The following is a 24,093-nucleotide window of genomic DNA, read 5'->3' on the forward strand; positions in this document are numbered from 1 at the left end:
TTCCGGCTTTAGTTAGTTCGCAAAATTTGCTTTCCGCGAGAAAAACCTCTGGTACCCAGGGTAGTCCGTTGGGTTCGCAAAGTCAGAAAAATCAAGCAATACAAAAAAAAGTGTAATAATATTGTCGCTCGACCCTAACCGTGTATTCCTTTAGTGTTGTTGTTCAAGTAAAAATGGTAGCCGTAGAGTGTTGATAAATGTTTTAATAGCAGGACCGGTTTCGGAAATCTCAGATGGTTTCCTTCGTCAGCTGCTTTAATAGTTAGTGCTTCTGGGGTTGCCAGCAAAGGAGAGTGAAATTGTGGCTGGAAAGGTCCTTTTTATAGGCAATGACATTAGCAACTGGATACTGGGAACGAGCCTCTCAGAGAGGATTTGGTATTGGTCAGCGGCTTCCTTATGGCACGTGTGGTGTAAATCAAGATGGCGTTCGAAGAAAGTGTTCGCCACAAGTCTGGTCCTCTCAAACAGCAGAACAAGACACATAAACACGGGCGGCATAGGAGTAAAAGCGAGGTCGACAAGACAAATAAAGGTACTGACTCATATTTTCTATATGTTTTTGTTAATTTGTTGGGCTCTAGCTAAAGCTTGAGCCTAGTAAATAGAGTTATCCTAACTGATTTTTTTCAAAGTTCATTGTTTTTTAATCGCAAGATCAGGATAGGAAAGTTATTGTGCAATATCAAGGGAACCTCCTTTAAAATGAATAAAAATTGTATTATATTAAGTTCACTGATTTTGTCCGAATCACTTTGTGTGCAAAGTGGTGGCTAGCTAATCTTTCGTTTAGTTAAGGATGGATGAATTCTTGGACTGCTTTCATATCACCTTATTTCTTGTGTGTGTGAAATAGTATGAAATTGCTGCATACATGGGGTTGTACGGAAATCTTTTCCCAGAGCAGTTGCCTGATAGGATTTGGTTCACTAAATTTCAATTCTCACTTCCGAAAAATTCAGTGAGTTTCAGACCTTGCTACTTCTCTCTGCATTGCTTCCACGGTGGTCCGAGTACCTCTTCACACTGCAGCAAAGACTGCAAGAACCCTATTCAATGTGTGATGATCCACCTTCAAGATCAGCACCATGCAGCTTTGCTTCATTACAGAAATCATTCCTAAATCACTGTTCTTTTTTAAGAAAGAAGCCTACAATGGTATGGTTTTTGTGTCGGCATGTTAATAGCTATCCAGTATCATGTAAACATAGCCTAAATCAAAAGTGTGCATGGAGATATATTTGTAGCCTGTCCATTTCATTTACAGGTCGTGTAGGTGTAAAAATTGTTTCAAAGAAAACCAGGCAAGCCGTAGGAAAAGCTAATCGCAGACACCAGGTTTGAAAGATTCTTTGTGTGGCTTTCCTGCTAATAAGAAACTTACTGGTATATCATTCATATTACAGTGTAGATAATATTAGAGTAATCCCAACACTGAGGCCTGGGATGAATAGATTTTTGTCGATGCATCACCTCATGGTGTACTGTGGATCAGTATAAGAAATGTTTAACCTTAATTCTCACCTAGGGCAAACTATTTTTTTCCCTTGTGCTTTCCACCCTCTTCCTCTCTCCCCTTGTTTAGTCATTGTTTTTTCAAGGATTAAAATGCTTGTCATTGGAATATATATTTTGATGCTTTATGTTTATTTTCAGTGATTTTGTTATGTACAAATAGTTATGGAGAGTCGTGGGACTCATTTTGTGAAAAATCAGGAGTCCCTGCCCATAACCAATGAGTCTCAGTTAAAAAAAAAAATTAAAAAAAAAAAGGAATTCCCAACCAAGCTCCCTGGGTGGGACTTGTCTCACTCTTCCAAATTTGGGATTTTTGTGGGTATTCTTTAAATACCCTAAAATATCCAAAAATGGCAATCTGTTATTTTTTCCTGTGCTATATATTTAAAGCACAAAAAAGACTAAAATAAATATACATCTTTAAACAACAGCGACAAAAATCACACAGACTTTATATTGTACCTAAAAAATCTTCAAATCGATCCATCATCTTTTGCATTTGTTATTCATCTGTGTTTGGAGCAAGTATGGACGGATAGTGAAGAAAAAGGGATAAAAAAGGAAAAAAAATTCAGAAAATTACAGGAGTGGATGCCTCATGTGAAGGCAAACGGTATTTAATTTGTTATCAAAAGTTCAACTGCTCTTATGAGACTTCATATTACTTATCTAAGGTAACTTCTGGAATAATTACATGTAGGCAAAACAAATACGACAGAAAAGGAGAGAGGAAGTTTTAGAACAAAAGAGAAAAACAGGAAAGCATGGAAGCCCTCCACATCTTATTGTAAGTAATAAATATTATACTTTTAAAAGAAAAGTTCAGGTTACTGAAAGAGAGAATATTTCGCAGAAAAAAAAAAAGCCTCTTCTTCCACCTCTTTTGTCATAAGATAGTGAAAGGTCTACAGAAAAAATAAAACAAAAAGAAAACAAAATAAAACAAAAGCAAAAAAAAGTTGTCTGTATAAAGCGACAAACCTTTTTAACTTGTGGGTTATGCGTAAGCCTAAGGAACAAGTTATTGTAGGCACTGCGATATGCAAATGTGTCACTTGGGTGTAGACACCGTTCATAATTAGTCGGCTCCGCACGAAAGCACCCAGTATCAAAATGACAACTGTCGTAGATCGATCGTTTCTGTTCTGTGATCAAGAAGCGTAGGTACTAAAACAAGGAATGACCTACAATGACCTACAATGACCTACAATGATCTACAATGACCTACAATGAGCTACTATGACCGAATGTGTAATCCCTGTAATGAGCTAAAATGAAGATTTTAGAAAAAGACAAAAAAAAAAAGATCAGGGGACATGAGTGCATAAACGTAACGTGTTTAGTCTACTGCATGACAGCCCATTTAACGATGACAGCATCTCTAATTATTACGCTTGGAGATAAATTTAGAGTGTAATAATACATGTATGATGATACTGTGACTTTTGTCCAAACCATCCCTTGCAACCTTTTGCATTAGTTTTATTTTGTCTTGTCTTTTTTTCAAACAAATTGAACAAACACAGTCACCCCAACAGTGGATCCGGGGGATCTTCAAGGGACCTAAGGGTACAGGCGGATGAACAAAGGAGGCCTTCAAATCCTGACCCTGTTCAAAAGAAAAATTGTTCATTTTTTTTTTAAGTACTCTGGCCTGTATAAGACATCATAAGACCCTTTAAATGGCTTTCGGTCCAACAGGATGCACTGTTTGTAACGCTAAATAGTAAAATCCATATGCTGCTCAGCGGCCCATACCCATCTAGGCCAAATAAGGGAGTGTCTGCATGACTTCCGTCAATACAGGGTATAACAGTGCTATACCGGTAAAAACGCGATTGCAATAATCTGTTTTCAAGTTTCTCAAGTTACCTGAGATCAGGCACAATTTTTGTTTTGCCTTTTCAAAATGTGCTTGGCAATTTAATACTATGAGCCTAGTGTCACGTCCAAGCGTGACACACGACAAACATCATTGTCTGTCATTTTGTAGCTCATTGTAGGGCTTATTTTAACTCATTTTAGCTCGTAGTAGCTCATCGAAGATCATTGTAGGTCATTGTAGGCCATTGTAGGTCATTGTAGGTTATTCCTTGTTTTAGTAACTACGACACGCGTCCCCTGATCTTTTCTTTTTTGTCTTTTTCTAAAATCTTCATTTTAGCTTATTACAGGGATTACACGTTCGGTCATATAGTAGCTCATTGTAGGTCATTGTAGATCATTGTAGATCATTGTAGATCATTGTAGGTCATTGTAGATCATTGTAGGTCATTGTAGGTCATTCCTTGTTTTAGCAACTACGGATCAAGAAGTGCTGAGCATGCATTGTGCCCAGAGCTTTTGATGTTATGATTTTGTACCTTTCACAGGACGATAAGTTGTCTTCATGTGGACTTTGAATTCAAATTAGCACTATGGCCAACTTTGAGACAGAAGTTTATGAAATTTTCAAGCTTTTGACTCGTCCAGTCGATAAACATGACAAAAAGGTCAACAATATATTGCTCTTCGAATCCTAAGCTGGTCCAAGCACCAGCTCACCATTCTGCCATGAGTCTCAAGATTTTTTTACTTTTCTCACGACACGCGACTCCCAATCTCATGGTTTTTAGTGAAATATCATTCTGAAATGAAATGTTTCTTTGTTCAATAAAAACTGAAATGTTTACTCCTTACAACACACTAACTGTACAATGCCGTCAGCAAGAGACCATGTGACGGTTTTGCGAGACATTTGTCGGCCATTTGAAAAAAACCCTTAAGTACTGAATAAAACATATTTTGACACTGTCGATAATCAAATGATAATATGAAAGCAAAGATGGCTACGAAGTTGCAGAGATCTGTGACAGTATTCATGACGCGTTTTTAAACAAACTTCGTAACGTGACCACTCAAGAATATATAACAGATCATTCGACACGAAATAGCGACAAAATTGTTTTGGGATGGAAACTCAGCTAAAATTTATCTTTGAACTTTAGGCTTCATTCGCTCGAATGGTTGATAATTTCGTTTTTGAATGGATAGCAATAGCTGTTCAAAAGTATAACAATTTTTTTTAAATGGATAGCCCAAGCCGTTCGAATGGATGACAATTTTTTTTCAAATGGATAGCCCAAGCTGTTCGAACGGATAGCACAAGCTGTTCAAACAGATGACATTTTTTGTGAAAAGATAGCTCAAGCCATTTGAACGGATGACATTCTTATTTTGGAACGGATAGCCCAAGCCGTTAGAACGAATACCACTAATTCTTTTGAACTGCTATTTGTTCGAAAATGGCAAACCATAGGGAACGTTTTCGCGTGAGAGGTCACTCCAAGGGACTGACAAAATATCTTTGCTATGTTCATTAATCCTTATCCTTCGCAAATAAATTGTTGTCGTACATTTTTGTATTTTTTCTTCGTTACTCTCTTATGCATCACAAGAACCCTCTGGAAATATTTCCCTTTGGTGCACACCCGCCCTCCCACCTGCAAAATCGGCAAATTGACCCCCATCATCCTCTTGCGTTTAATTATTGCTGTTTTGTTTGTCACTTAACGTGAACTCTATATATTATTTTTATTGTTAATGTATTTTATTATTCATTCAAAATATTTTCCCAATTCTCATTGGCTAAAAGCACATGCATAATTCACCATAACCAGTTACTGATGACCAAATCTGGAAGAATTTTGTGTTTAATGAGGAAATGACTTCGAAAATGCAGCCTTCTGCAGGTTAATGCACCGTTAACCGAGAAGACCTGGGGACGAGATTGAGTTGTTTTCATTGTAAAAACTAAGATGGTGGACACTTCACTTGTTTCAAGAGTAAGAACAACAGCTGGAACTAGGCAAAATAATGGTTAAACATAGCAAAAACAGCAAGAAGACAACTCCACGATCTCCATAATTCTTCATAAGATACTCAACCTCATTCATTAATTGTTAAAATAAATTTTTTTTTTTTTTCAGGCAATTATTCCCATGTCATCCCGTGTTAATGTTGGGCATGCTGTGCAGTTGTTTAGTGAGTGTGACAATGATGGCTCACTTTATCCTTCAAGTAACACAGTCACATTAGTGTGAGTAGAGTTATATTAAATCTGTATGTATCCAGCTTACAGTGTATTATAAATTATATTAAATCACCAGATTTGGGAGGGAGTATTTGGCTGATAATCTAGACCCCACTTTGTTATCATTAGTGCATTGTATGTGTACATCTTTAAAAAAATAAAAAAAATAAAAATAAAAGGTGTAGTTGAGTGTATTGATTTTTAAAAAGGATTTAAGGGTGCCTGTTGGGACATTTTCACATATGAAAGTCCGCTTAAATTATCTTAAGTCATGAGAGGTTGGGCTAAATTCTTTTTATGATGAGGTATAAGGTGCCAGCTAAGGAAGTGCAATATTATTATTTGAGCATGGTGAAATAGCTGTGCCCTAAATGATCAATGATTCTTGGGGAAAACTTTTTCAAAGTACATAAGGTTATTTACTGACAGTAAATTGTCAGAGCATGCAGTACAGCATACATTGTATATCTTCCTATGGGTGTTCTTCCATCATGGCCAGGCACCTAGATAAAAATACTGTAGTCATGCATGGTTTTCTCTCTCATTAGTTCACAACAGGTCAAGCAGCGATTTTCCTTTCTTCAGCTGAAGTATGGAGATTTATACTCAGTTCTGGATGCAGTGAAGGTAATGATATTATTGGTAATTATATTATTGTTGTATGCTCGGCAGATATTGAGCTTAACTGTTTGTCATAATTATGGATGTCAGTGCACCTCAGCTTAATAATTCTGAGTCACTGGCTTTATCAAAGAAGACAGTAGCTGCCACATGTAAAAGTATCCAAAGCAGTCTGGGATTCTGTTTTGGGGATTCTAGGTACTGGATTTCAGTCTCTTTCAATAAAGCTTGGATCCTTGATGCCAATCATAGGGATTCCAGATTCCTTGAGCTGTATTCCTGATTCCAATTCCAACGATTCTGACCATCCCCAAGGAATTTTGTTTTTCCAGATTCAGGATCCCACAGGCAAAAATGTTCCATATTCCAGAGACCAGATTCCCTTACATGGGACCACAGTAGAGACATTTACAGAGTAGATTCATTATATGCAGCGCCCTAATGTTATGGAAAACTGAATAAGGTCATGAAAAAAGCCATGGAAAGTCATGGGATTTAAAAAAAAAGAAATAAAAGAAAGCTGAGTAGAGCATGATCCCTGTAAGTTACAAGATTGTCTTTAATTATAAATTATGTTTTTGTTTTGTAAACTGTTTTACATGTACTGTTTTGCTGAATTAGGTAGCAGATTCTCTGCTGTTTCTTCACTCAGCCATGCACCCTGTAGATTCTTTTGGTGAAAAGTGTTTATCATGTATTTTTGCTCAAGGATTGCCAACAACCTTCCATGGAGTACAGGTATATATCTATATAACTGGCTGCATGAGAATGCCTCACATGTAACAACATGTAACTATTGTGTGCTTTGAGGTCGAGTTGACTAATTTGATTTAATTAACTTGCAGTAATTTTGAAAAAGTCAATAAGGTAATAATATTTAATAAACGATGGTGGAAATGAAATCTCTTGGAACATAAGAAATAAATCATATTTGAACAGTGGATAAGATATGAAAGTGATTGCAGAGATCCTTGCAATGTAATAATATTCATGACCAACCAATGTGGTTGAAAAAGAATCTGGTAATTTTCAGGCTTATCAGGGAACCCTGACCTTTGTGATGACTGGACTCAATGCTCTATCCATTATCCTTTGAGTTCTGCAGTTCAAAAATAATGGTTGATGAATGATTTACCTATGACACAAACACCTGTACCACAGAACCTCTCCTTTGGGACACCTCTATTCAAGAGACACCTCAATCCAGGGGACACAAAATTTGGTCCCCAAAAAATGTTCACACAATGTTTGTATTTGTTATGTCTATTGAAGGGACACTACCTCTTTTCAGGGGAAAGGGACACTTTTTCTGGGTCCTGAAACCTGGATTTAACTTCCATTCAGGGGAAACCTTAGCAATCAAACTTTGACTGACCCTAAAAGTCATTGATAAGTTTAAGTGTTCACTAGTGACAAAAGTGACAGCTTTAAAAGCGTGAATTAACTCACTTAAATCGATGTACTGCACTTGTTGGAATTCAACACACGGCATTGTCGACATAAGTCAATCATGATTTTTATACATGATCTAGCTGCTTGAAGTAATGACTACAGCAGATTCCGTAGCCTGCGAGGGCAGATGCCTTATTCGGTTGTAATAAAAATATTTTATTTGCTGGTTAATTATCAACAACCCCAGCCCAGCCTCCGTTTAGGGGACACCTCTATTCAGGGGACACCTGCCTTGGTCCAGAAGGCGTCCCCTGAATAGAGGTTCCACTGTAATCCAAATATTATCAATATGTGTACACATTGTATGGGATGTTTGGAAAGGCCCAGAAAACCGCTATTGATCCCCACCCCTCCAACCCCTCCCACCCTCCTTCGCCTGGTACAATTGTAAATGTTAATGATGCAACTGTTTTGTTTTGTTTTCCCTTTTATGTAGGGACTAGAAAATGTACCTTCAAAGAAAAGGAATGATGTGAAGAAAAACGTACAAAGGATAGTTGAAAAAAGGTACATAATTATGCAAATGAGCTATAAAAATTGTTGTGTTCATAGCTCCTCATTCATGCAGATGTACAGTTTACAGTGCACTGCACGCCACATTAACTTGCAATACCCAGTACCCCCAAATTTTCCATGTGCAGTGTAGGTCATATTTTAAATAGAACCCTCTTTACTTAACCTGGTAGCCTACATGTACAGTGCAGGCCACGGGAATTGCAGTTATATTTACACGCGTGTAAATTGCGTGCAATATTATGGCGGATTTACACGCAAAACGCACGCCAAAAAAAACAAAACAAAAAAAACAAAAACGTGTGTGTAGAATTCTACTCCAACAATTACACGAAGCTTACATTACACGCAAGATGCATGCATTCAGTATTGTAGGGAATTTTCCTCTCTACTATTGCACGCATGCTGCGTATGTTTTTTTAACTGCAAATCTAAAAGAAATCGTCTCTCTGATTAGTTTGAATCATGTTTTTCAAATTAAAAACAGCTTTATTAATCTATGTAAGAATCTTTGGTAACTGAGAACTGAGAAGTTACTTTGTCACTGCGTGACCATTATTTTGTTCGGGCGAATCGAACCAAACGCAAATTTTTACCGGATATTCATTTCAAAAACTGTTGTTGCATGTTTTTGTCACATGTATTTGATTGATAGGTTATTTTAAAACATTAATTTTTGTATTTGTTTTCTTGACTTAGATTTCCAAGAGACAAAATTTATGGACTGGAAACCCCACAGGTAAAGACTGAACCTACCTTGAAAAGAGAATGCGTTTACATCGACGCTTTTGGAAATTAAATTTTGTGTGGTCCTTTGTTTAGTTTACATCTCAATGTATTTTACGAGCGTTAAACTGGAAAACATAAAAACAACAACAAAATCTACAGAGAAACAAGGTTGAGGATAACTTGCCGTTCTTTTTTAGCTCTGCCCTCCGTCATTTAATAGGCAGATTGTACTAACGCACGGAGAAATCCCTACTTACCAGATAACTGCTTACAGTTAATATTTATAGCTCTGAGGCTCAGACAAAACAATTTAAATTAACGTTTGCGAATTCCTTACCTTTGTTTGTCTTTTGACGTTAAAATGTATCACTTATCTGACTTTAATCTCTTTAAAGACAACAGCCAGGTTGCGTTCACACGGGCCCGCACAAGGTTTCGACGACTGAATAATTTGACCGGACACTTCGTTCACACGAGACCGTTCAGTATGATGCCCTGTTCACACTGAACTTTGAAAGGGACAGGGGTCTAAATTTCCGTACGGTTAGGGTGAACGGAACACCTGAACGCACGAAGTTTTAACCGGTAGAATTAGACTTCTTCCAGTGCCTTGTGAGCGTAGCCTCAGACAAACATTGCAAATTAGTCACTCTGACGTCATTTGTGCGTCGTGCTGTTACATGTACATGCCTGAATTTATTGCTGTACAATGTATTTTCCCCAGTCAAACTAGGCTTGACGTATTAATTTACTATTTTGGTTAATTCACAGGATGCCCTAGTGGCCTTAAGGCTAATGTCCAACCAGCATCAAAGAATGATCCATTTCCGTGATATACGACCCCACATTTTAGCAGAGAGCGTGACATATGAACCAAACAGTACAGTTACAGACGTTCCTAGAGGCACTCTTAAAGTCTGTGGGTTTGTAAGGGGTCAAAACCTTTCTGTGAATAGACTGGTCCATTTACCAGGTTATGGAGACTTTCAAATGTCACAGGTGATTGTGGAGTGTGTGATTTGTTTTATATAAAATCGCCTGGTTGGATGTTTTCATCCAAGTTGTTTTCCCATAGATATTATAGGGTGTCTAGTTTCCTGACGAATAACTGTAGTGTACCGCTCATTTACTACTTATAACGCAACGCTTATAACGCATCGTAACCTAACGCAACGCAACGTAAATCAACGTGAAGTAACTAAAGGAAAGGGCGGAAAACCTAGGAGAACTTGATGTAGGGCATAATGACTTTAGGTAACTCGGGATAACGCAACGTAAAGTAACCTAACAAAATATAATTATTATTCAAGGAAAGATGACGTGTGACACAATTTACACTGTTAGGTTTTTCGGCAGTTTTTTTGCTGTATATGTTTTGTTCCCTTTTGCTCTGTTTTGTTTTAGACATGCAGTCGTAACTATATTTTTAGCCTTTGTTTAAACCGTTAAGATTGCCGTGAACGATTTTTGGACTCGTTAACTGTGGCTACATTGCCTGCCAGAACTAAGGGAACCAAGGTATACGCTTAACACGCGTCTGGAAATGCACGCACATGCGTCAGGTCCGACGCTTACTTAAATTTAAGCTGACGCAGACGCGCGTAAGCGCTGACGCAGACGCGCGTAAGCGCTGACGCTAACGTGCGTCAGCGTCGCGTCTTCGTGGTTCGTTTAGTTTTGGCCTGCACCGTATATGAAATATTCAGTCATTGCTACTGTATCTATTTTCTGATGTAACACATACATACATGTCTCATCTTTCATTTAGATTGATGCTCCAGCAGATCCTTTCCCTTGGCAGAAGCGAAAAATCTCTTCAGGCGTTAAGGGCGAATCCATGGCCGTGGTAATTTTGTTATTCTTTGTTATTCATTTCCCCGTGTAAATGAATTAGTGTAACCATTTATTTCCGTTCATTTACACTTTGTTCAGTTCTTAGGCAACTCTTGAAAGAACGCCTTCCAAAGTTGTTGTTTTTGTTTTTGTCTTTGGTGGTGTCGTTGTTGTTGCTTTTTTTTTCTTTTTTCCTTGAAGTCTCATAACTGTAGGATCCCGTAAAATCCCATACATATCACCGCCTGTACCTAGATTAAAAACAGACAGCTGCTATTGCCGTTTGTTTTCAGCTAGGGAAATAGAAAAAGTTCGAGTTATCGGGAGTTCGAAGCAAATAACCGCGGAAAAAAAGGAAACAAGTAAATAGGATGGAAAAGGGTTACAATTATCATGCACACTTCACGTCAAGCAGCAAGAGATATATTGATCGATATTTTGAATTTTAAAAGGAATTAATTAGCAACAAAGCAAAAAAACAAAACAAAACAAAACAAAACAAAAACAAACAAAGAAAAAAAAAATGATGTAATAAACAAATTCATGTTTCGTACTGCTGTACGTGTCTTCTTTCTTTCTTTTTTTTTGCGACTTTTCACGCGCGCAAAACATGGTTCAAATTATCGAGGGTAAGATTTTAATTATAGAAATGATCTAAAGGAAAACAAAAGTTACTTCGAGTTAGCGGTAGGTTCTGGTTATGGAGGGTTCGAGCTAACAAGAGTAAAGTTAATGTAACGTTTGAAGGAATACGAGGGGAGATCAAGTTTAGTTTGCGTTTGCGCCAGGGTTCGAGGCGAGGACGAGATTTTATTAATACTAAATAGTAGATGCGCTTTAACCAGCGTCATTTTGGCGGGAAAACAAGATAGTATTCATCATTCAACTGTAGGTGTTAGCGAGGATGTCGTAGTGGTGTAGACAAGTTATCGATTGTTATAAGTTTCATCATTTTGCGATCAGTGGAGAGGTTAACCTCCTCCAATAAAAAAAGAAAAGAATGAAATGATGCTCTTTGGGGCGTCTGTTACCTTAGAAAACGCAAAATTCTCTAAACCAAATCTCGACGTGCCAGTCGTCCTCATCCTCGAATCTAATGGTCTCAATTATGTTTATTAAGGACAGCGAAGATGGAACCACTGCCATGGACGAAGACCTAAAGCTGTTAGCGCGAGCTGACCCAGCACATCAGGAATCACTGCAGTCAGAGGTGGAACCTGACCCAATGGAAGGCGAGCAAACATGGCCGACTGATGACGAACTTCGACAGGCAGAAGGTGAGTAATGAGCCGGACATGATATATATGACACGTATTTTAGAAACGCTGCCGTTCCTGCTCGTTAAGTTAAGAAACAATAGTTAGTTAAAGAGACCAGCGGAAACCAACTAAAGGTTAAATACGTGAACACACCAAAATCTCACCACGTTTAATGTGGATAACCCTATGCTCAAGTACAAGTAATAACGAAAACGTCAAACCAAACAACAACAACAAGTTTTTTTTCAGGAACGCACACGAAAAACCACGAGGTGCGAGTAAAAGTACTACTCAAAACGAACCTCAGCAAACGGACTTCATAAAACAATCACGAATGAACGTTCTCAACACTCTCTCCCCCTCCCCCCCCCCACCCCACCCACTTAAGTGTTTATCAGCTTAAACGTCAGTCAACATCTTCAACTTCTTGTTCAGCAATGGCTTTGAACAGCTTATTGGTAATCTCTTTGGTCCTCTTGCTTGGCGTCGCTCTTGGTACGAACACTTCTGCTCCTGGGCTAGGCTTGTAATCAGGATTCTCTCCTCCAGTTTCCGAGTTACAGTCAAGTTGCAGGGAACGCTCGACAATAATTGCATTTTCTTGCCTCAGCTTCAATCCGCGAATCCCTCCGTCCTTGCCAATAATCTTACCACTCGTCCAAGCTTCCACAGTGCTGTTTTCTTCGCTTCACTTTTCAATAACACCACTGCTTCTGTGTCTGGAATTTTGGGGATTGTCTGCGGTGGATTTAGACTTTCGCTCCCCAAGGGCGTGTGCATACTCTTTTAAAAACCTTCTTCGAAAGTACTCCATACTTCTTTGTAAGAATTTCATCCGCCTTGAAACTTTCTCTTCCCCAATTGTCTCAAGATCTTCCTCCGCGTTTGGGGTTGGTTTCCCTCTTAGTAAAATATTTGGGGTAAGCACCGGTTGCTCAAATGCCTCTCCCTGATAAAGTAGTGGTCGATGGTTCGTACAGTTATTTATGTCAATCAAGATATGTTTCATTTCCCTGTAGCTCAAATCTTTTTCCAGTTCCGAATCACCTTCTTCGTCGATGACCTCAGTTTGGGTACCCAGAATTTCTCTCGCACGCGGCACATGGTTACTCAAACTTCCCCTTGCAACATTTGCTTGTGTATTTGTAAAACAAACAGTGATGTTAGTTCACATTCTCGAGGTAGGAAGATTGGGTAACACATCTCAATATTCCATCTTCATCCTTTTAAAGGTTTACATCTGATTTTGGACTTCAAACAGCCTGGGTGATCCAGAACCTCTCTGCTACTTGCAATTCTTCTGTTTTCAGTGTCCCTTTCTTTCTCTCTGTTTTCTTGCAGTTGTTAACAAATCACTTGACATAAGCAGTCACTCTTAGAAGCTTCCAGTATGATGAGTACTTGTGTAGAAGCTGATCCACCATTAGATTCTTTTCTTCTTCCTTCTTCATTGATTCTCAAATTTAGGATTTAAAGTCTCTACTACTGTCTAGCCACTTGTCTGGAATACTTAGCCAGTTTGGCTCTGGGCTCAGCACCTCTGCTTCCTTGGACGCTCGGGTTTCCACTTGTGGGCACATAATGACATTTCAGGTACACGTTGCCAGTCTTGAATAGCTTGAGTTCTATTTCGTACAAACTGAGCCCAAGTTCCTTGTCCTTTAATCCAGTAGAAAACAGTGGTGCTGTCGACCCAACAGTGATACTCTTCAACTGGCCGACCTCATAATGCTTCCTTCACATGATTCATCAGAGCTTGCCAAGTGTGTGTGCAGCAATAAGCTCCAAGCGTGCGATTGAGAGTTCTCTTGCAGCTATCTTTGACTTTGCAACAAGAAGACTTTGACAAACTGGTGAAGCTTTATGAAACACAAGGGCGTAGATAGCTGCTGAAACTGTAAATTTGCTGGCATCAGAAAAGCCGTGAAGAGCTATTTTCGTCACATCTGTGTTCACAACGCACCCCTCTAATCCTCTCACCCACTTATTCCAGGATCTCTAAATGTCATCAGGTACCTGTTCATCCCACTTCAGTTTGAGTAAGCAAGTTTCACTGTAAAGGATCTTCCTGTGGCCACCACTGGTGCAGCAACACCCAGCAAGTCATACATGTATACATCGTTGACAGTTAACAACCTTTTCCTCTTTGTCAATGGGCCCTCCGCAACTGCCTGTAACGGTTTCATGAAGCCAACGGAAAGTTTACTTTCTGTTTTGTTCCAAGGAACTCCCAGTAGTTTTGTTTCCTTAGGACTTGTTCTTATCCCTAGCTTGGCGTAAGTCGTACTTGCTTGAGAGGACACTGTATTATCTTCAGTTCTCTGACATTCTTCTATCTCTGGTAGGTTACTTCGCTATTTGTGGAGGTGAAAACCACCTCCCTCCATAATCTTTGTGGACTCTTCTTTAACCTTAATCAACTTATCGCTGTGATCCCCGCCTGACTGGACATCATCCACATTGTTCAGCAACTTATCAGTCGTATCAGGAAACTATTCAGTATACTGGCTCACATGTTTTTTGAGTGTCACGCCGAGAATGTAAGGACTAGGCCCTGACCCGAAAGTCACTCTGGTGTATCGATACTCTGTAACTGTCCTTGAGTCAAGGTTCCCGTACGATAACAGACGAAGGGCATCTCTATCCTTTGGGTCCGCTTTAATGTGAAGAAAAGCCTTTTGGTCCGAAGTCCACGATAATACACAGCAACCACAGAAGATTTCGTTGAAGAATGTTAAAGATGATAGGCTGCAGAGGGGGTCCAACTTCTAAACAGTCATTCAAAGACGGTACTTGTGAATTGGCCTAAGTTGAGCAATCATACACTATCCTCATCTTTGTAGACTCTGCCTGGTCTCTGGTTGCTGGTTGGTGGGGAATGCAATGCATGGCTTCTCCAGTGGGTATTTTTGGCACCACCTCTATGATTCCTTCTTCTAACTGCTGCTCCATAACAGTGTGATATTCCTCAAGCCTCTGCATCCTCTCCAGCTTTCGCGTGACACTTCTTAATCTCCCGACTGTTAGTGCCTTGTTTCCAAGGCAACCTTGTGCAGTAGATACCTTCCTCCAATTGCTGTAGCTGATCTATGAAATCTTCATGGAATGAATCGTGTACATTCTCCAAATCTTTCAGGCCAAGCACCTCCTGAGAACAAATCCGCGTTAGGCAGGTACGTTAAAACAGGCTTCTCAGCATTGACACATTGCAACTCTATTCCAAAACTATCAATGACATTTGATTCAACGTGGACGTTGTATACCTCAACACGTTTGTCCACTGTCCCATACATTTTCTCAATCACTTTGCCTTCAGTTCGGCACGGCTTAATGTTCAGTTTGTTTAACAGGTTTGCACTGATGTTTTAGCTACCTGTTCCGCTATAAAGCATGATCCGTGTCTGCACATCATTTACTTTAGCCAGCACTGAAGAGTGCAGGGTCGTTTGTAAATCATTTGCTCCATAGAACCGGTTTGAGGGAGGCTTACTATCAGCATTAGCCTTGGGTGGAAGTGTTGTAAAGGTTCTGTCGCAAATAGACGTATGGTGTCTGCCATTACAACTTCCACATCCACGAAACTCCCTTCTGCTGGCAACATCAGGTATTTTGGTACATTCTGAACTTCTGTTTTGGTGGAAGTTGCAGTATGCACGGGGCCTAGGCAGTCTTTGATTTGGGCCAGGCATACGTATTTTTTTTCCTCTTCTCTACTAATTTGCCTGATTCGATCCGGCAGGTTCCTTGACTTCTTGGTGCTGGGAAGACGTTTCAGGTAAAGGATATCTGACAGCGTACTTGCGTAGGCTTTCTATAAGCTCCTCTAACCCCCACTCCTCCCAATCATCATCCTTTTGTACTAAAGCTTCTATCACTGGTCCGAACTTGTCCATAATGCTGTAAACATAGCCTTGTGCACTGTGCGATTTCTTCATTGTGTTTATGGCTCTCACAGTTCTAGACAACTGGTTGTATAACTCATGGATCTCTTTTACTTTAGTGAGGCTTGTAATGTTTGGAAGTGTTTCCAAATCCTTCATTAGTGCCTTGAGAACCTTAATGTTTTTACCGTTAGTAAGTTCTAGGATCCTTTTCGCTTCTTCATAGCCTTCAACAGTGTGCAGTAAGCCAAGAATGTGACTCCTCGGTTCCCCTTCTACCAGCTCAAGGGAATAATTACATTTGCTTATCTCAGATTTTAGGGTTATCAACTTCTACTACGAACTGGTTGCAAAATCTAAGCCAATCTTTGTAATCCCCTTTAAATGGTGTAATAGAATACTTCTGTAATTTAATTACCGGAGGTTTACTCATTTCATTTGCAGCCTTTTTGCATCTAAGGCAAGTTCTAGCTCACACTTTTTTTTAAACCAATCTTCCTCTTTCTTATGGAATCCTTGTTTCTCTAAATTGCTTAACGCCTCCTTCAGTTTATCACTCTTAGGTGTCGCACAGGAATAAAATATTGTTTATGGGTGTTTGACCACTTTCTTACCTCGGCAAAACTAGTCTCAGCATCCAACATGGCGTCTTTAACACCGTTTGCAGAATCCTCGAGTGCTTTGTTGATGTCACATATTATTCTCTTGTATGCCAAGCGTAAATCCTGTGTCACTTTAAAGTTTAGTTTTTCCTCGATTTCGTTGACGTAGTAGGTTGCCTTTTTCGATGCCTTCTTGTAATTTCTTGCGTAAGATCCACTATGTTTCACAGTTAGTAAGCTTAATCTTCCATTTAATGTCAGTGTTCCTCGTTGCAAGATAGTTTCACGCAGCAGGGTCACCACTTTTGGTGTGGAAAATACGAGAACACAACAAATAGTTCCGAAATCGCACCACGTGTAATGTGGATAATCCTATCCTAAAGTACAATTGATAACAGAAATGTCAAACCGAACAAGTTTTTTTTCCAGGACCGCTCTCGAAAAACCACGAGGTGCGGGTAAAAGTACTAGTCAAACCGAGGCTTGGTGGTGATCTTCTTTCAAATAATTCTTCACCCCGCAGTCCTCATATATGATTTTCATATATTCATAACTTCATCATCATCCTTTCACGGGTTTAATACGAACCAATTCAACAACCTGCTCCCAGTTGGCTTGTTAGCTCAATTGGTAGAGCGCTGCACCGGTATCGCAGAGGTCAAGGGTTCGAATCCTATACAAGCCTGAATTTTTTCAGGCTTTCTATTCGCAACTGCAAAAGTTGCGTCTATAACTGCGATGAGCTTCTGTCATATAAGACTTCTTATAACAATCACGGATGAACGTTCTCGAAAGGGTGAAAGTTTAGGTACCGGAAGTGTGTGTGTGTTTGTGCTTTTTTATTTGCGTGTAAATTCGCTATGTTGCACGCGTTTTACATGAACGCGCGTGTAAGTGCTGCAATACCCGTGGTTTGTTCTGACAAGTAGTTTCTAAAGAAAATGTGAGTGTGCACAGGAACTCATCACCGCCAAGGGTCCATCTCTCCATAGTCATTACAGTGAAATGGTTACGGAGCTCGTCAGACTCCTCCAACCGTGATTACAATTATCCAGCAGATTCCACAGGTGATTTACAGGATTGCTCTGTGAAAGTTACAAAATGTACCGTTTTAGAGGAAAACTTAGTTCTTATCTATAATTACCCAAAACAGATGCTCTTGTAGAGAAAAAAGTTTTGAAGAGGGTACCAAAGGGGACATCAGAATACCAGGCTGCGTGGATAACAAATAGTGATGATGAAGAAGGTGACGAAAATGAAGATGATGAGTTTTACGAAGAAATGGCGGAAGCTAGTGATAGCGATAACTCCATGGTAAGGAACGCAGTCAGGACACTTGACGTTTATTCAGCTATTATATCTGTGTAATTGTTTGTTTCTTCCTTTTATTTTTATGTTCACTATGTATTTGTTTTTTTATTTTTGTTTTCTTGTTGTTGTTTTTTTTTGTAGAACGATGACGATGAACAATATGAAACTGTAAGTTGAATTTAGTACTTAGATGTTTTCTACGTAACTTTGTAACATTCGAAACCTACAGTTAATAGTTTTCTCCTGTTCGCACCACCCCTTGTCTAGTCAAAAAACTCACCGAACTTACATTTTTTTCCAGGTTCCTAAAATTTATTTTCTTCCTCTTTCTTCCTTGAAAGTCCCAGGGTGTGTTGCGAAAATCTTAACGTCAGATTTAACAGCTGACACGTGGGTACTTGCCATAGTGCACAACGACCACGGTGGACATCGTGTGCATAAACGTAAAACTGTAAAATTTGACGGGGTGGGAGAACGGTCCGCGTATATCAACGTATATCCAAATAAGCTGAACTTACTCAAAAGAGTTTGAAAAATTGCTTCGCCTCAAAACACAGCCCATATTCTCTGATGATTCCCAAACGGAATAGCGCGAACAATTTGATTTTCCTACTAGAATTTCCGGTTTTCCCGGCCATGTAAATGGTAAGTACCCACCCCAAGGGAAAAAATCTAAACAAACAATACTATAATAATGTATAAAACGAATTAAAAGAACATTTCAAAAGTACGTCCTTACTAAACGTAAGCTCCGTTAAGTTACTCGCTGTAATTAAGTATTTTCTCTCTCCACTAGCATCTCTTATTTGGAACAACAAAATCACTGTACGAAGATTGACCGTGCTATTATAATATTAATGAAACGTAAAATGCTTTATAATGTTTTATAACATAGCGCGCGTGCTTGCCCTATATAAGTCCTATTGAGCCGCTATGAACAAAATCTTTATTTACGCACGCCCGTGCGTAAATAAGATGACGTAAGCATTTTGTTTTACCTGGCTGCAGAGTTGTCGTCTTTTAAGCTACAGTGCAGTTTTCCTTCTCTTTAAACTATAGAAGAAACCAGCGAAGAACTGCCCAATTTTTCTATCGGCATTGACCTTTTAGGTCCTGATCCAACAAGCAGCAAAAATAGAGCCGAATTAAAAAAACTCGCACGTTGCGCGTTTCGCAAATTTGTCGGAAGACCAGCTGCAGCAAATTTTGGCCGAAAGACATTCACAGGGAACAGAACAGACGCCAACTGGTCATCAACAACATTAAGAGGTTAAATTTCCGTTTTTATTGTTGTTTTTAAATTTGTTATGCACTTTTGTTATCTCCGGACAATCCGACTGAAGCAGGAAGATTTCTCTCGCAATAACAACACAAATTACACAAGAAGACATAAATTTATTACTTACAAAAACAACTGCTGCCAGGTCTTCTCAAGAAGCCGTAATGACCAGCCAGTGTTTGTAAATGAATATGAGTTTAAGGAAGGATGACAGTCGTCTTCGCTAAAACCATGTTTTCTGGATTTCGCCGAGCAAAACGTAAACATCTTTTCAGCAAATCCAAACCATACTCCACGACTTCTTACGAACATGTTAGTATTTTAACTTTAGGTGAACTTTAAGACTCTTTTACCTTTGTTTCTGCTTAGTTTCCATTGATCGTTAACGAATAAAGAAGCAAATTTTCTTTCTCAGTTTTACAGAAAAGCTACAGAAAGAATATTCTCATTCAAACTAGATGATTGTGGTGTGTTCGTAATCAGCCAATAGAAGCGTTTGTTATTGTGTAGCGCCTTACGAGAATTTTGTAGTTGATCAAAAAGCAAGCATTTTTGTCAGCTATGTTATAAAAGAATTTGCTCATGCTTTTAGCTGTGCGTATATCGAGTTATGGATGCACTTGGGAAGTTTGGAGAGCACTCAAGAAGCTAGAGTTGCACTCGGCTATCGCCTCGTGCAACTCTTACGCATCTTTCGTGCTCTCCAAACTTCCCGCGTGCATCTACAACTCGATATACGCACGCTAAGCATGAACAAATTCTTAATTTTAACATCTGCTCAACATTTCGGAACAGGTCGGATCAGCGACCCGTAAAAAATCCTCTGACTTTCATGGTGGAATTCGATTTCAGTCGAGTTTTTCAATCAGATGGGAACTTGAAGATAAAAACTTTCTCAAAAAAGACATTATCTGTTTAGATGACAGTTTAAAGTATCGGATTATGGCGATTAAAACAAATGAAAACTTCACACCTTTCTCCAACAGAGTGACTTTCAGAAAGCCTCGAGGAACGGACTTGGAGACCGCTTCTGAATTGATACCAGGCTTCTGTCAGTCAAAGTCAAATGTCCCGACCCCGGGGTCGCTTCGTACGATCAAAAGCCCGACAGGGGGATAAACTCAGGCATCAAATGCCCGCCCCTTGCCTGCACTCCCCCCCCCCCCCCCCCCCCCCCAACGGGATTTACATTGATAGGTGCATTATGTTCTAGGTTTTAATGGTTTTGACTGGTACGGTAAAGGTGTTAGTTAGCTAGACAATCTGCACTGTTAAAGCGGCTCGCAGCCGCAGGATTGAGTTTGAGGTAGGACGCAGAGCATGTCGTCCAGTCCAGTGTAGCGTATTCCAGGCTCTGAGATAGTCGGGTCCGCGAAATTGTGAAAGCACGAACACGAAAATAAAACGAGAGGAAACCTTTTTCCCACCACCGCCCCCTTTTCGCGAGCCTCTCACTTATGAGTCATCGTCACAAACTGAAAGCCTGGAACAGGCCGGATCCGGTGCTTCAACTCCAAAACTTTTAGTTACTATTATTATTTTGAAGTGTAAATTAATCGAACGATATTATTTGTAACATAGTTATCTTATAATATGTTTGAGTGATAAGTGAATCGTGTCATTATATTATTAATTCTGTAGGTGAGCATAGCGGCTACCGAGACAGATGACAGTAAATATGATGAAAGCATCGATGTAGACGAGGATCGAGACCAGTAAGTGTGTTGCCATCTCAAATTTGAAAGCGTCTTTCTTAGTGATCTCTAATTCTTTGTCTAATTTGTAGGTTGGAAAAAATTCGTGCAGAGAGAGAGAATGAAATGTTTCCGGATGAAATAGATACACCTATGGACCAAAGTGCAAGAGTTCGATTTCAGAGGTAGGCACAAAATAAGAAAGTTAAACAAAAGCAGACGGGTAGCTGACGGTAAGATTTTTCCTTAAACGTAACACTTTGATCCTTTTCAATAACGTTCTGTTACAGGTGTTGGTTATTTATGTTTTTTTTTATGTTTTTTTTTATGTTTTTTTGTTTTTCAATTATTTATTCATTTATTTGTTCACGTTGAAACCTGGCGGATAACCAGCGTGGTACCCACCTTTACTTTTGCTTGTGTCCGCTAAATTCGGGTTTGTTTTTCTAAAAATATGCGACGGAACCTTTTGAAACGTACTGAGCTATTCGTCCGCACTAATACTGGATATCCGCTTAATACAGTCAGCTCTCTCATAGCGACCACTTCTCGTAAGCGATCACCTCTCGTAAGCGACCACTTAGTAAACAACCGTTTTCTTTCGTGCTCTAATACTGTTTCAAAAACTCTGTCGTAAGCCACCACTTCTCAGATTTCTTACACGCGACCACTTTTAAGGCCAGGAATTTTCTGGTAAGCGACCACCTGGCATGATCACGTATTGCAAGAACACCATTGTTCGAATGTCACAAAAAAGAAAACATTTTTTTAATAGTGCTGACCCAAAGTGCTGATAAATACATCGTAATAACAGTGCACTTCCAAAACAAAGAGAAATTCGCCGACTGTCGAGGTTGCGAAGAGTTCTCGTTTGCAGTCACGCAAGTGTTTGATATTCTTTTGACTTAAGGATCAAAACACAACAATAATGGAGTTGGAGTATTCGGACGAAATAAAGTATTCATAAATTTATGTAGCTATCAAGTTAAACTCCTTTGTTTTCGGTAGGTATCGTGGACTGAAGAGTTTCCGTACGACTCCATGGGACCCAAAAGAGAACCTTCCATCAGAATACGCGAGGTACAGTCATTTGCAAGTCACTGTTACAGCTAATCCCGGCTCCTTATGCTGAGTTTTGCAGCTTATATTAAAAGGCTTTTTAAGAGACCGCAGTGATATTTGCAAGGGAAACTGTCGATCACTGCGGTAAACCTCATTTCTAGTTTAAGGCTGCTGGTGTTCAAATGGCTATGGTCGTGTTCGATTGGAAGATTTTGATTTACTTTCTGAAATTCCGATTTCGGATTTTGCAATAAAATCCGAAAATGGATTTCAACTTCGAACAATTCATCCTCAAGGCGGATTTCAATTAAGAAATCCAAATACGGATTTCATTGATTTTCCTTTACTGTTTCATTTGGAAATCCGATAAAGGATTTGTAATTTTTTTTGTATTTGTTTTTTCTATTAATAATATATGCTCGTGCAAGATCGCTGTTTTTGTGAGCAGTTTTTTTAGGCCAGATTTCGAAAGAAGAAAGGTAAAAGGAAATACAAAGACGGGTTTCTCAGTGTAAGAACCATTTTGGATTTCGTATGTTGTTGCAAATTCAAAATCTAAATCCAGATTTTCCAATCAAACGCACCACGTGTTTTGTACTGTAAGGAAACTCAGCCCATCCTCGGATCAGGGGCGGTCTTTCGGGTCGGGAAAAAAATGGCGGCGGAAGCCGAGGATGAAGTCAACATTGCTTTGGCTTTCAAACTATATATTTTTAATTTTCTCTTATGTGTTTCTTATTGTGTTTCTTATTGTGTGTCCTTTTCTCCTGTTCAGCATATATTTTAACTATCTATGTTGCTATGTTGCTTATTAATGAGTTTCATGTGCATATTTGTAGGATTTTTCAGTTTCAAAATTTTAAAAGAACAAAGAAGCGTGTCTTGGAAGAGGAAGAGGTGGATGGAGCATTGGTAAGATAACTTCACCACGTCGATCGTTAATTACAATAGGCAAGTTTCGTATTCCCCGACGGCCCCTTGGACGAGAGACTTCTTAGCATGATTGCGAGGCTAATGCGGGCCAACGTCTTGGCGAAACAAAAACTGACAAAGTAAATTGGGTCTGAGTGGCTGGAAAATGATAGATTCTATCATTTTCCAGCCACTCAGACCCAATTTATTTTGTCAGTTTTTGTTTGTGGAATAGATATTCCTTTAAATTACGGGTAAAGTTTCAGCTTTGAAATTCTATTATTTCAAGACTTCTGAAGTCTTGAAATAATAGAATTTCAAAGCTTAAACTGTACCCGTAATTTAAAGGAATATCTATTCCAAACGACAAAACTGAGGGAACGTCCTTTAAGTCACATTTTTTCTTCCAGGAATGCAAATTGCTTGATTTTGGAAATTGGCTTTTAGAAGTGCATTCGTATGATGATGCAGGTTTCCAAATCGCATACCATACACTTTACTCACCCTTTCTAATTGCATTTCTAATTTTCTAATTGTTTTCTTTATTATTTCTTATGTTTGTAAATGTACATATAGCCAGGGTGGTATGTTTGCATCCACATTGTGAACGTTCCAAGTGCATTTATGGGTAAGAACCACGTGATTTCTTCCAAATATGATGTTAATACTTTTTTGTTGTTGTTGATAAGCAACTACTTGTTCATCAATAATAACAATATAAAAAAAAATAAACAAATAAAGAGTTGTTCATCGCAGCTTTAGGAACTGAACGTAACCTAAAATGTTCATGTCTCACTTATTCTAATTTGCTGCTCTGTTTTCAGAATCTCACGACCCCAGCTCCCCGCTTGTAATATTTGGTTTGCTTCCACACGAGCAAAAGGTAAATAACCCAGAGAGAAAACAAACTTACAAAAAATCGTAGGTTTGCACTCACCGGGCGCTTTCACCCCTGCGATCATATCGGTCTTGTGATCTATTTTGTTGTTGTTGTTGTTGTTGCTGTTTTTTTTATGGCTTGTTTTACCGATAGGACCGTTCTGTGCCCACAATAATAAGTTCACGCGTTTGGGATGTCCCTCACATAGATAGGTCTGGCGAAGCTGATAAAAAAAAGGATAAACAGCTGTTTGCGTGAAAGATACACACAGTACCCCTTTCGCGTATCGCATATCCTTTCCTTTCTAGAAACTTACCTTGCTCACACCGTCCCCAAGTTGTGTCTTGCTTGGTCTGAAGCCACAGTCGGTGTAGCACGTTTGAATGGGTTCGTGCGGGTCATGGAAAACCTGGAAAGTCATGAAATTTAAGAATTTCATTTTCCTGGCCTGGAAAAGTCATCGAATCTAATAATC

The 24,093-nt window shown here is 39.2% G+C and overlaps 1 protein-coding gene across 1 annotated transcript in view; it reads left to right on the forward strand.

The window, feature by feature from the left end:
• Positions 1–339: 339 nt before the first annotated feature.
• The window catches only part of LOC140947249 (pre-rRNA-processing protein TSR1 homolog), a 29,962-nt gene continuing 6,208 nt past the window's right edge, over positions 340–24,093 (forward strand). The window contains exons 1-19 of the mRNA XM_073396304.1: positions 340–535; positions 1,268–1,338; positions 2,219–2,305; positions 5,487–5,596; positions 6,139–6,217; positions 6,833–6,949; positions 8,100–8,170; positions 8,876–8,915; positions 9,677–9,904; positions 10,674–10,751; positions 11,859–12,015; positions 17,634–17,794; positions 17,933–17,959; positions 20,712–20,785; positions 20,857–20,949; positions 21,773–21,844; positions 22,666–22,738; positions 23,315–23,366; positions 23,563–23,621. Of these exons, the coding sequence (XP_073252405.1) occupies positions 424–535; positions 1,268–1,338; positions 2,219–2,305; positions 5,487–5,596; positions 6,139–6,217; positions 6,833–6,949; positions 8,100–8,170; positions 8,876–8,915; positions 9,677–9,904; positions 10,674–10,751; positions 11,859–12,015; positions 17,634–17,794; positions 17,933–17,959; positions 20,712–20,785; positions 20,857–20,949; positions 21,773–21,844; positions 22,666–22,738; positions 23,315–23,366; positions 23,563–23,621 (1,761 nt within the window). The 5' untranslated portion in view covers positions 340–423. The remainder of the gene's footprint in view (positions 536–1,267; positions 1,339–2,218; positions 2,306–5,486; positions 5,597–6,138; positions 6,218–6,832; positions 6,950–8,099; positions 8,171–8,875; positions 8,916–9,676; positions 9,905–10,673; positions 10,752–11,858; positions 12,016–17,633; positions 17,795–17,932; positions 17,960–20,711; positions 20,786–20,856; positions 20,950–21,772; positions 21,845–22,665; positions 22,739–23,314; positions 23,367–23,562; positions 23,622–24,093) is intronic.

This window comes from Porites lutea, chromosome 9 (genome assembly GCF_958299795.1).
Source record: "Porites lutea chromosome 9, jaPorLute2.1, whole genome shotgun sequence".
Lineage (NCBI taxonomy): Eukaryota > Metazoa > Cnidaria > Anthozoa > Scleractinia > Poritidae > Porites > Porites lutea.